Here is a 12,294-nt window from a genome sequence, read left to right as displayed (position 1 = left end):
GTGGGTTCATTCCAGATGCTTGGGCGTAGGCACCAGCCACAGGACACGAGTGCATCCCCAGGGAGCCAAATGGTGGAAGTGTATGCCGTTCCCACTCCAGCCTCTCCTTAGCCTGCCATTCGGGGGGGCTCCAACCAGCTTCCTGCTTTCCAAATCTTCCCAATTCATCAGGCTCTAGGTTTTTTGTTTATGAATGCTTCCAGGCTCTGGGACACCCCAATCGGTTTGTTCTAAGAACTCCGGACCCACAGCAGCACTAGAGCCTGAGCTTTCCCACTCAGTAAACATCTAGGTCCTTCTCCCCGGGGCCTCTAAATCCCTGTCACAGCAGAGGGGAGAGAACACCACCACACTCCTGCTGTGTGGACAGCTCCCCGCTGACTCCTCTGTGCCTTTCCAAATCTCTGATTTCAGAGGTAGGTGGGTAATAGGGGTTGGTAGTCATCAGATAGATCCTACTGTCTTTTGGAAAGTCCTGGAGGGATTCCGGGCACCCTTCCTTGGGAGATGGAATATTTATCACCATCGTCTTCAGCTCTGAGACCGTGGCCCAAAATGCCAAGACACTAGGAAAGTTCCCATTCTGTCTTCTAAAAGTTTTGATCCCAGCTGCGTAGCTACTATGAATGGCAATGTCCAGCTTCGTCAATGGTTCTGGGCATGACTGAACCCGGCAGGCCTAGGAAGGTGGGCGTGGGGATTTCGTGACCACATGGTTTTCTTTCCTAGACCTCCGTGTCCTCAACCGTCATCTCCAGAGAGGCATCTTCACAGAGTAAGACATCTTTGGGGCCCTTACTTTTCCCAAGTGAGCAATTCTGAGAAGACAGAAGTAGTTCTCAAGGAGATCAGAGGTACCCAATCTGATAGGACCTTAAGTGCTGCCCAAGTGATGACATCTTTTTCAGCTTGGGAACGCAAGTTTATTTTCTGAGAGCCATTTGTCACCTTCTCCGACTTCAAAACTTTTGAAGCCCAGGTGTCCATGACCCTATGCCAAAAAAAAAAATAGAGAGACAGGACCCCTGTTCTCAAGGATATTTATTGCCTTTGAACAAAATGATACAAATATGGAACCAGGTGTGTAGTTGGATGTTAGTTTAACATGGACATAAGTAGCCAAATTCTTGCTCTTCTCTTGGCTCTTACTGCCAAGAATGAAAGGCTTGGGGCAGAATATTTACAGTTGTTTTTTTTTTTTTTTTTTCTATTGACACGTTTGGTCATTAGTTGTTTTTGCTGGGATATTGGCGAGTTGCTAGAGGATTTGAATTCCTTGATGCTGCTTCACATTCACCTATTTCTGACTTTGGCAATAATTCCAGCACCAATCACCAGCTTTCTATATTTATCGGCAGCTGCTTCAGTGATGTGGAAACAATTTTCTCAACAGCTGAAAAACATGAAGATACAGAGTAGGACATTTTGTTCTTTATAAAAGAGCTTAGTTGGGATGAGCATGGGAGAAGGGAACAATCCAGCATGAATCATTTTGTCCCTGCATCTTTCCCACTTTGCCCATCAGGACATGTGTGACATCAGGCTTAAGTGGAGAATTTATGGTTTTGCCCAGAGAGGAATGAATGGGTAGCCTCTGTGACATGTACCAGAATCCTTTGAACCAGATGATATGAACCAGTATTCTACTTTCTAGAAGGTGGTCTTTGATTTGCTTGATTGATGACTTAAGGTTTGGGATGAAGGAGGCTCATCCCCAGCCTCTGTTTCCAGCCCAGCTTTACCAGCTGCCTGGCTCTAGGCATTCGGCATTCGGTGAATGCTTTTCTGCAGACCATTATCAAAATCAGTTCCGGAACATCTGCCTTCCATGGGACACTGCAGGGCACAGAGGATCTGAGAGGTATGGGACACCACCTGTGAGGTCAGAGGCTTCCAGACTGCGAGGTACTTGGACTAAATTGATTGAATAATAAATGGTACCAGGTCTCCGTAGCCCTCACATGGTGCCTGGTTCATCCAAAGCCCTCCATGCAGAATGATCAGAGATGTCGCTGTTGCTCTTGAATTGTGTCTCATCTGCTTTCAGAGCTCCGAGACATCTAGGCATTAATGCGTTTGCACAGAGAACAAGACTTAGAACCCAGAAACGTGGTTTCTAGTCCCAGCTCTGCTCCTACCGAGGAAAGGTGGAGCCACGTTGAGAAGCTAACATGAACCGAGGGTTCCAAGTGTCGTGCAAAGCACATCCCAGTGCAGGGTCTTTGTCCTCATTGCAACCTAGGAAGAGGGCCAGCATTTCACAGATGAAGAAGGGAGTGTTCAGAGACTGTCACTTTCCCAAGTTAACGTCGAGTTAACGTCGATGCCAACTCCAAAGCCTGGACTCTTACCATTCCGGGCCTCCCATCTCCCAAGATCTCAGCGCTGCGCAAGAGGAGACCCCATATGGCTCCACCAACCCCCCCTGAGTCCAACTGTCTTCAGTTTGTAGAATTGAAAGCCATCTCTAAAATTTATTTTCTGACTTAAAAAAAAATCTACCAACCGGCAGCTTCCTTGGTACTCTAAATCTTTACTGCCACCTAGTGGACGTATCTAATCAGAGGAATGAAAAATTCAGTTCAACTTGGATTAAAAACTGTCAATTCATCTTAAACTCATCCTGTGCTCCTAACCTTTAAAAATTGTATTTATGGACAAATATCACGGCCTTCCATTTTTATCCTTGCAGTAAACTACCAGGAGTTTCCAGGAAACCTATAAACTCCTCCTGCTTTAAAAAATAATAATAATAATGCTTTGTGATCATATAATACACACTCAGCTAATAATGGGCTATACTTACAGAAGTTCTAATCTGAAATATTTAGAACTTGTATAGCAATTATGTTTTTAACTTTATAAATATTTGCTTAACTTTTTCTTTATTACATTCTCAGGGTAACAAAAAAATAATAATTCAAACAACACAGAGGATGTGAAGTAAAAAAGTCCTTCTCCACAGAAGGAACTATCTTAGGAATTTCTTTTTTTTTTTTTCCCAAGAAATGTTTTATTTCATATACAAGCATGTGTACAAACACGTACAGTTTGCTAATTTTTTATAAAGGAGCTTCTGTTACGCATACTGTTCCACAGGTTGCCTTTTTCAACATCATCTGTTTTGGACATGTTTCCATGTCAGACACAAATCAACCTCATTCTTTTCAATAGGATATAGATTCCATTACGGACTGTACTATAATTAATTTCACCAGTTCGTCATTAACGCCCATATAGGCTATCTTCGGTTTTGTTGTTATAAAAGTGCCGCAGGGAATACGTTTATTTTCTTCAGGGAAAACATACACGCCAGACACACTCAGGCATGCTCATTTGCAAGCATATTTGTAGACTGAAGTATTAGACGTGAACTTGCCGGATCCAAAGGTGTGTTAATACCCACTGGCCAAGATCACCAGAAACACGCCTGTAGCCACAAAGATGAGGAGAGGAGGAGGAGGAGGAGGACCAGGAGGAGGAGAAGCCCAGTTAACTGAAACTGCTCCAAGGGAGAACACAGGGGAATGGCGAGCCATCCCCGGAGGACTGTCATAGGGTGCGAGCTCTTGCTGAGTGGTAGCAGGGAGGAGTCAGGGCCGCGGGAGCAATTCTGGGCCGTGTACCGGCAAGATGCCGAGGCAGGTCAGTGGGCATCTCTAAGTTTTTCTGGGAGGAGGGAGAGTTAAAGTAGGGTCAGGAGTGTCACCAGCAAAGGAGCAGCAGTCACACGTGTGGTCGGAAGAGGGGGGTGTTTCATCGTTTTGTGTGCCCGAGTGGCCTTGTCTGGGCATCGCTTCATTCCATGGGTGTTTCCTACGATCAGCTGGGGACGTGCTGGCCAGTCTCCCAGCAACGCGCCGTTTCATTTGCTCAGCTACATTGACTTTAAATGTCTGTGGACGTTTATGTTGCTTTTCAAAAAGGTTGCATTAGTTGACATTCTCCTGGGTTCTTCTAAATGCTCAACTTCTCTAACAATGAAGTATTTAATAATCAGAATAATGGCAATTACAACACTGGGAAACGTTTATAGGGCCACTTCCCATGTGCCAGCCGCTGCGTTAACTCCATTATTTCATCGAATCCTCATTGGAGGCTTGAGACACGTGTTAGTGGCATTCCAGCTTCCATCCGAGGAAACCAAGGCTTAGAGAGGGGGAGAACCGGCCCGGTCACGTGGCTGGCCAGCAAGTTGCTGAGCTGGGTTCAGAACCAGACCTTGCTCCTTCCAGAGCCCACGCCCTTTCCCACAAAGAAACGCTTTCTCCTTCCTCTGCTTCACAGGAGCCTGCCATGGAGAATTTAAAGCTAGGGCATTAAGAGCTGTTAAACTGATGATCGCAAATCTTCCAAAGTCTGGTTTAGGATGATAAGGAAGTCGAGAGGCCCATTTACAAGACTGAGATTCGTGGGCTCCTTTCCAGGAATCACACATATATTGTGACGTGAGGCATCCTGCCTGAGATCTTTAGCTTCTCACATGTGCCCTCAATTAATAAAGGCCTGTGAGAGCTTCCTGAAAAATCACAGCCAAGACAACGTAATTAAATATCCTCTGGGCCAGCTGGTGCTCAGAGGGTATTTAAATAATCCCCAAGGAAATAAACGGATGAAGGACATCCCTCCCCGTGGATCCACTGAGGTTCGTGAAGGTTCCGTGCTATGTGAGGATGGCAAGGACTTGGTGCAGGAAAGAGGGGAAGGACGTGGTGCCTCGGTAGATATCTGTTGAGTGTGGGACGGGCGCGGGCCGGGCTTCAGAGCTGGCCCGCGTGCGTGGACTTAGCTGAACGAACGTGGGAGTCACTGCGGGCTTCTGCTCTTTTCCAGATTGTGCTGGCTGTGGAAGGGACATCAAGAACGGGCAGGCGCTGCTGGCCCTGGAGAAGCAGTGGCACTTGGGGTGCTTTAAATGCAAGTCCTGTGGGAAGGTTCTCACCGGGGAGTACATCAGCAAGTAAGATCGGGGCACAGGCCACGGGATCCTTCCAGTGGGGCCTGCTCTGGGGAGGGGAACCCCCACCCCACCCCATTGGGCATAAAGGCATTCACACCCCATAATCAATATGAACTTTCACTGTGCTGCGTTTTTGTTTTTATAAAAGGAATTTTATTCTTCCGCTGTCCCTGTAGTTTGCCTACAGTGAATTTAATGAGACGTCAGTCACTGCCTAATTTAACGAACAAAACTGACATAATGTTACACTGTATGTTATAATCAATTCTTCAGTAATTTTACTTTCCCTAACCTTTTTTCTTTTCCTATTTGGAACTAGTAGACCTTGCTCCTCCTCTAGGTCTTGAATGTATTTGACACCTCCCCCCACCCGCCCTGCCCTAAAAAAACACACACACACAGGGTCTAAGCACTGAGCGCATTGGGACCAATGCATAATCCAACCCACCAGGGAACGGGTTCGTGTTAGAGTCAGGTGCTGGTGTAACAGCTAAAGTGAAGTTTTATTTTGTTTTGTTTTTATAACGTAGCTTGGAGAAACTAGTTACAGCGGTTACCTTTCTTTTTTAAGGTTGTAAAATTTATTTTGAGAGAGACAGTGGGGGAGGGGCAGAGGGAGAGAAGGAATCCCAAGCAGGCTCCACACCGTCAGCGTGGAGCTCGACACGGGGCTCGATCCCACAAACCACGAGATCGCGACCTGAGCCGGAACCAAGAGTGGGACGCTCAACTGACAGGAGCCACCCAGGCGCCCCTACAGCGGCTCCCTTTTGATTGAAGGAGGGAAGAATGAGTGGGGGGGGGGCGTCCAAAGGCAATGAGGGAAAATTTATTTTCGTCACTAAACCTTTCTATGCTTAAAAAATATTCTCCAACCAGGTAAATATGTATCTGCTCTTCAAAAAAAAAAAAAATGTAAGAATACAGTGAAACAAAAAACAACAAAAAAGTAGCGGGGGCCCCACCGCCTAGAAATCTAATTCTGTAGTCCTGGGTGAAGCTGAAACGCCTGTATCAGAAGGAAAAAGCTTCACAGGTGATTCTGACACACAGCCAGGGTAAGAAGAAGGAGAAGGATGCCCAGCTATTAAGCGAACGCAGAAGGCTGTGCGGGGGTAGGCCATTGGGATGTCTACCGTGGTGCTTCTGAACTTTTGCACTCAAGGGCACGCATAGAAAACAGTATTTTTTCTGTGCTCAGAGGTAAATAAATAGGGAGGGATGGAGAAGCTGAGTGAGAAGGCCCTGTGCCCCTGGGGCCTCCTGAGGGCTGAGGACTTGGCGTCCCAGGCTCTGGCCTGTGAGCTCCAGGAGGTGGTGGGGGGAGGGTGCACACTGACACCACGTCTGAAGCCCATCTGGCCTGGTGGTGAAAGAGAATGGCGCCCGTGTTTTGCTCGTTGGGTCCGAGACAACAGGGAGGCCGCCGTGGTAATCTTTCTGTGGAGCCCGGAGAACCACAGCCGTCCCTCCACGTCGTGTGGCTTCATGCACTTTGATCGCGCCTGCCCAGATCTCCCGGCCTGTGAATGCTGGGTGTGAGAGCATCACGCCCTACCACCTTCTGTGGAAAAGGGCCCCGGGAAGTGTGGGTCTGGCGTCTTCCAGGCCCCTCGGCCCTCTCAGGACCTGAAAACTCTTGTGTTGCAGGGACGGCGCGCCCTACTGTGAAAAGGACTACCAGGGGCTCTTTGGGGTGAAATGTGAAGCCTGTCACCAGTTTATCACAGGGAAAGTCCTGGAGGTAAGTGACACACGGGATGCCTTCGAAGCTACCATCGTCTTCCTCAGAGGTCGGCAGAACCACAAAAGAGGCTCTTCCACCGTTTTGTTTTGTTTTTTCTTTCATCTTTACCCGCGGAGGAAAGAAAGTACTGGGAGCTGACCTCTTCGCGATTTAACGTGTATTGTCTTTACAGGCGGTTGCTGCTAACTGTTCCTGTGGAAATTGGAGTGAGGGACAATTGATCAAAAGATAAGGGGACTGTTAGGAACTATGTAGAAGGAAGAGGTATATTAGACTGTTTTCAGGAGTCAGAAAATGGGAAACAAAGAGCACGTTCGAGCCGCCTGTGTGGGAGCGCACGCGCGTGGGCTTGTCCGGGGGGGTGTGTGCGTATACAGGCGTGCTCTTGCACTGTGCGCGTGTGCACGTGAGAGTGCACGGACTCGGGGGGCAAGGGCTCAGAATCGAAGTGAGGAAAAGAAAGGGCGGGTGGAAAGTGAAGGCCTACACCTCTCCACCCTTAAGAAAACCACATCCTGCGTGACCCAGAACCCCCTGCGGCTCGGGCCGAACCAGAGCCTGGCGGGTTCAGGTGTGACTGCCTTGTGCCACAGAGCCTGCTTCCTGCTTTCTCCGCAGCGGCCCCACCAGCTGCCGCCTCTAGGCTGAGCGGAGCCCGTGCTGTGGAATTAGGGGCTGGAGTTCAGAGGCAGAGGGAGTCACTGCCCCCCCCCCCGGCTTCTTACAGGCCTGTGGGGTGTTAACCCGCTCTGATACGAAAGAAAAGATTGCCTCATACCCATCACACATTTCAGGATGGAGAATGTGTCCTGGGCAGAGGTAAGTCAGGACGCCTAGCAGCTTGGGAAGGCCACCAACTGGTCCTGCAGCTTTGACAGACACAGGCCACTGAGTCCACATGACCACATTCAAACCCCCCCAGTGGGGCGTTTCCGAGACCTAAATCTGAGAGGCCCCCAAGTGTCTCTGGGCAGCCTCCGTGGGATTGGACAGCAAGGTCTAGCTTAGTTTTCCTAATCCCACAGCAAGCTCTGGGGTGCCTTTCTTTCCAGGAAACACGGAGGGGCCGGCGTTGGCTCTGCACCAGGGCCCAGGGTAGCTAATTGGATTCGGGTGATAAGGAAGTGACTGTTAACGCGCACTTGCCTCTTACCCAGGGGAAGGGTGTTCCAGGAAGAGGGAACAGCCTCCCTAGAGGCCCAGAGGCGAGGACAGGCACAGCAGAGCGTGAAACAAAAAGCCAGATGGGCAGGAGCGCAGGTGTGAGAGAAGATGCTAGAGGAGTGGGGAGGGGTCAGAGCAAGAGGACCTCCAGAGTCCTACTCAGGAATTTGGGCCTTATCCTAAGAATGCTGGGAAGCCATTGAAGCCCTGATGGCTGGAGCTGAAAGCGACTGGATTACATTGCTGTATAAAGAATGCGAGGGAGTCCTCAGATGCAGCTCAGAGTCCCATAGCAGCTCTGTTCACAACAGCCAGCAGGTGGAAACGACCCAGTGTCCACGATGAACGGACCAACAACACGTAGTATATACAGACAAGGAATAATACTCAGCCTTAAAACGGAAGGGGTTATGATACCTGCTACAGCATGGATGAACCTTGAAAACGTCATGCTAAGTGAGGGAAGCCAGACACAAAAGGCTACCCGTGGTTTGCTTGCATGTACGTGAAATACCCAGAACAGGTAAATCCATAGAGACAGAAAGCAGATTAATGGTTGCCTGGGGTTGGGGGAGGGGGGAATAAGAGTAGCTTGTTGGTACCCAGCTGGAGGTATGAGGTGTTCTGGAACAAGTCAGAGGCGGCAAATGCACAGCATCGTACCTCTCCTAAATGCCGCAGTCAGGGAGGCCAGTTTGGAGACGACTGTAGGACTCAGGGCGCAAAGCAGTGGGAGCACTGGCGGCAGGGAGACCTGCGAGGAGGGCTCACTCTCCCACGTAGTTGGGGGCTCAAGAGGAGTTTCCGTGGCCTTTCCAACAATAGTTTTCGTTGTCAGCCCAAGTGTGGTCGGTGCTGAGTTTTTGGCCCTCCGTGAAGTACGTCGCAGGAAAGCTATTGGGGAAGTTGGTCGTGGCTTATCCAAAGTGCAGCATGAAGTCCAGGTGGTCAGATCACAAGAGTCAAAGTGCAGCGGGCGTGTGCTCCCCACCTGTCCCCTGAACATGTCCCTTGTCCCTCCCCGGAGCCCAGGGGGAGAGGCCCACGGCATTTCCATAGGGGTTCCCAAGTGTGATCTGTGCAGGACTGAAATAAACCTGTTGAGTTGGGAGCAATTGGGAAATTGCATTTCGAAAGAGTAATAATAAAACATCAGAACCATCTCGCGGATGTTCAGCTGTAGGAAAAGCGGTGGGAGGATCCCGAGCATAGCCCCCAGATTTGAGCCACGTTTACGGAAGGCGCGGATCGAAACAGCTGTCTCGGTCCACATATGCAACTGTGTTCCCCAAAAAGAGTTGAGGCAGTAGGCAGGGCGGGGGCGCTGTCGATGACCTCCGGTTTAGTTCAACAGCTGTGAGAAGGGATATGTAAAATAAACTCGATCCAGGAACATGCCATTTTGAAGAAACATCTGCTTAGTCAAGTTCCTCCCTGGAGCGGGTGTTGGCTGTGGCTGCTGGAGCCTCGCGCCAGATTGGCCTCGGGTTTCGGCGAGAGCCTTCTGGAAGGTGCAAGTCGTGGAGGCTTTCCACACGGTGCCTTCAGATTTGGGACTTCTGGGAGTCATTTGCACTGGCTTCATAGCAGAATCAAGACCCCACCCAGTGGGCGTACTGACCTCTGATGGGTGTGATCTAGAAAAATGTAATGCATGTGTAGCACCCTGACATGGGACCGCCTCTGAGTCAGCTTGGCTTGGTTACCAATGTAAAACAGGACCGGTCTCAACACTCCGCCCTCCTCCTGTGCCTTTGTTCTCAGACCCCATTGTTGCAACATGGTGACTGTGAATTTGTAAATGCTGTGATCCTTGCCTTTTGGGATTCTTTCCCCTCAGTTTTAAAAATGCGGTAAAACGCACGTAGCATGAAATTTACCATCTTAATCGTTTTTAAGTGTACATTTCAGTGGTATGAAATGTATCCGTAATTTTGTGCAACCATGACGGCCACTCACCTCCATGATGCTTTGCATCTTGTAGCCTTGAAACCCTATACGTAACACTAAATCTCAACTCCCCTCTCCCCCTCGTGCCCTGACCACCACCATCCTATTTTCTGTCTCTATGAATTTGACTACTTTAGGCGTGTCGTACAGGTGGAATCATACGGTATTTGGGGTTTTGTGTGTGTGTGACTGGCTTATGTTATTTTGCACAATGTCCTCAAGATTCATCCATGTTGTAGCCCGTGCCAGAATTTCCTTCCTTTCTGAGTGATATTCCGTTATATGGATATACCACATTTCGCTTGTCCATCCGTGATCCTTATTTTTGTTAGTGTTGTTTTTTTCTGATTGATGTTATTCATAAAGATTGTAGATGTATTCGTTTCCTACATCTCCAACAGCGAGGGCTTAAAAACGCGGAAACTTATTCTCTCACAGTGTGCTAGAGGCTAGAAGTCCAAAATTGAGGTGCGGCAGGGCCATGCTCCCTCCAGGCTCTCGCGGGGAGCTCTTCCTTGCCCCTTCCAGCTTGTGGTGGCCTGTGGCATTGTGACCCTGATCCCTGCCTTTATCTTCACATGACCTTCCCTCTGTGTCTTCTCTCTGTATCGCCCCTCCCTCTGCTTTGCTGTTAGAAGGACACTTGTCATTGGATTTAGGGCTCACCCAGATAATCCAGGATGATCTTGTCTCAAGATCCTTAGCTTAATTATCATATCGGCAAAGACCCTTTTCCCAAACGTTCACAGGCTCCAGAGATTTTTTGGGCCACTCTTCGAACCCACTCCAGTAAAGCTGGGAACTTATACAAGTGTCCTCCAGGAACTGTCACGAAGTATCAGGTGCTATACAGCCTCTTGTCCGGGTGGTTTCGCCTGAGATGTCGCCAGACACCCGAGGAAGTTTTGAGAAGGAGCGAGGTCACTGGGGAATGATCGAGAAAGTCCGGGCTCAGCTATGTCACTCATTTCTAATGTAATAGCCATAAACCCCACCGATCACATTGGCTTGACAGGCTGGGTAGAGAGCCTTCGTGTGTTTTAGTGCAAAGGACTCCACGTGACAGGGAATTAGGGATCTACTCTTGGCTCTGGAACTCCCAGCTGTGGGACCTCAGGCCAATCTCTCAACTTCTTTGAGCCTCAGTTTTCCAAGACAAGCATTAAAAATGTATACGTGAATCCAAGCCTGGGCTGCTTGACTCCAATTTTCCCTGGCTCTTAGGACCCAAGTTCCGTAATTCTCGTGTCTTCGGTCTAAGGAGTCAGAGTTAGCAGTTCTTTCTCCTGGAGAGATTTTCCTGGAAGCCGGCATGCAGCATGCACTCAAAGTGTAGCTTTATTTATCATCGGCTGGCGTTCAATTTTGTTTTCAGCAACGAGAGTCTCTCTTTTGAGAGGTCTTGCTGTAAATGGCCCATCTTTAAAAGCTTATGCTAATTAACCTATAAATTCAGGAGCATTCTGAAGATGTTTGCCACCTGCCTCCTAATTAAGTCCGGAATCAAATTAGTGTGAAATACTCAAGTCTGCCAATAGCCTGCTCGCTCCATCTGTACCTCTAACCTCTCCTCTGGAGCAACCTTCCTCCTCCTTTTACTTCCCACCCCTGACCACGCCTCTCCCCTGCTCGTGCTTTAGCAGACTAATGGTACAGGAAGCCACACGAGACCTTGGATGTAGGTTACAGATGTCAGTAGACAACGGGCTTCCCTTTGGTGTAAATTTCCTTCCATCTTTGCTGAATGGCCCTCAGAGATCTCTGACTCTAGCAAAATCCCTTTCCTGGGTATGGGAACATTTTTACCTGCCAACTTCATAAAGAAAGAAAACAGCAGCAAAATAGTTCCAAAATGAAGGCAGCCCTGGGGAAAAAGAAAAAGAAAGAAAGAAAGGAAGGAAGGAAGGAAGGAAGGAAGGAAGGAAGGAAGAAAAAAAGAAAAGTAAATGTCAGACTGGAGACAGAAGTGTGGAAGGTAAAGGAAAGGGTTTGTCCCAGGTCCCTCCCCTTGGTCTTGGGCTGTTCTATCAGCAAACCAAGGGTGAACTTGACTCTCTCAGCTCTCTTGCACAATTCCCTCCCCCCAGGGGCTCCATGTTTACCCAGCACTCCACTGATCCTTTCGAGACAAATGCTCGCATCCCCAGGGAGCTCGGCTCCCTCTGCAGATGGTGCCTCCCCGAGCAGACACGTGCTAGACCACAAGCCACCCCACCCCGGAGCCTTCCTCTTGCAACTCTTCTCTCCGGGACAAAGCAAAGTTGTGTTGTCTGCATTCTTACAGGAGGAGGGCGGAGCTCTGCTTTTCTTGCTCGGGTCTCCTATCCTTTGCCTTTCCCTTCTTCCCCATGTCACACACCCGGGAAATCAGTTCTCCGCCCTGGGTGTCTTTCTTTCCAGAAAGGCTGGTGGCACATGTCTTTATGTGGCGTGGTCTTTACGGTGCTACTGGGGCCCTCTGGGGACAAGCGCG

At 49.1% G+C, this 12,294-nt stretch overlaps 1 protein-coding gene across 7 annotated transcripts in view; it reads left to right on the top strand.

Moving 5' to 3' along the window:
* The window catches only part of ABLIM1 (actin binding LIM protein 1), a 191,375-nt gene that overhangs the window by 87,972 nt on the left and 91,109 nt on the right, over positions 1-12,294 (top strand). For 5 of the 7 annotated variants that reach the window (XM_047073482.1, XM_047073481.1, XM_047073484.1 and 2 more), the window contains exons 5-6: positions 4,834-4,960; positions 6,611-6,704. In XM_047073482.1, coding sequence (XP_046929438.1) covers positions 4,834-4,960; positions 6,611-6,704 — 221 coding nt within the window. Of the gene's footprint in view, positions 1-4,833; positions 4,961-6,610; positions 6,705-7,340; positions 7,527-12,294 lie in introns of those variants that run through there. The other 2 variants (XM_047073486.1, XM_047073489.1) reach the window with 2 other exon arrangements.

This window comes from Lynx rufus, unplaced genomic scaffold (assembly GCF_022079265.1).
Source record: "Lynx rufus isolate CCGP_SWC_20201006 ecotype Redwood Valley unplaced genomic scaffold, mLynRuf1.p SCAF_11, whole genome shotgun sequence".
In the NCBI taxonomy this organism is placed as follows: domain Eukaryota; kingdom Metazoa; phylum Chordata; class Mammalia; order Carnivora; family Felidae; genus Lynx; species Lynx rufus.
Note: the sequence above shows the minus strand (reverse complement) of the source record. Positions and strands in the feature narration are given on the sequence as shown.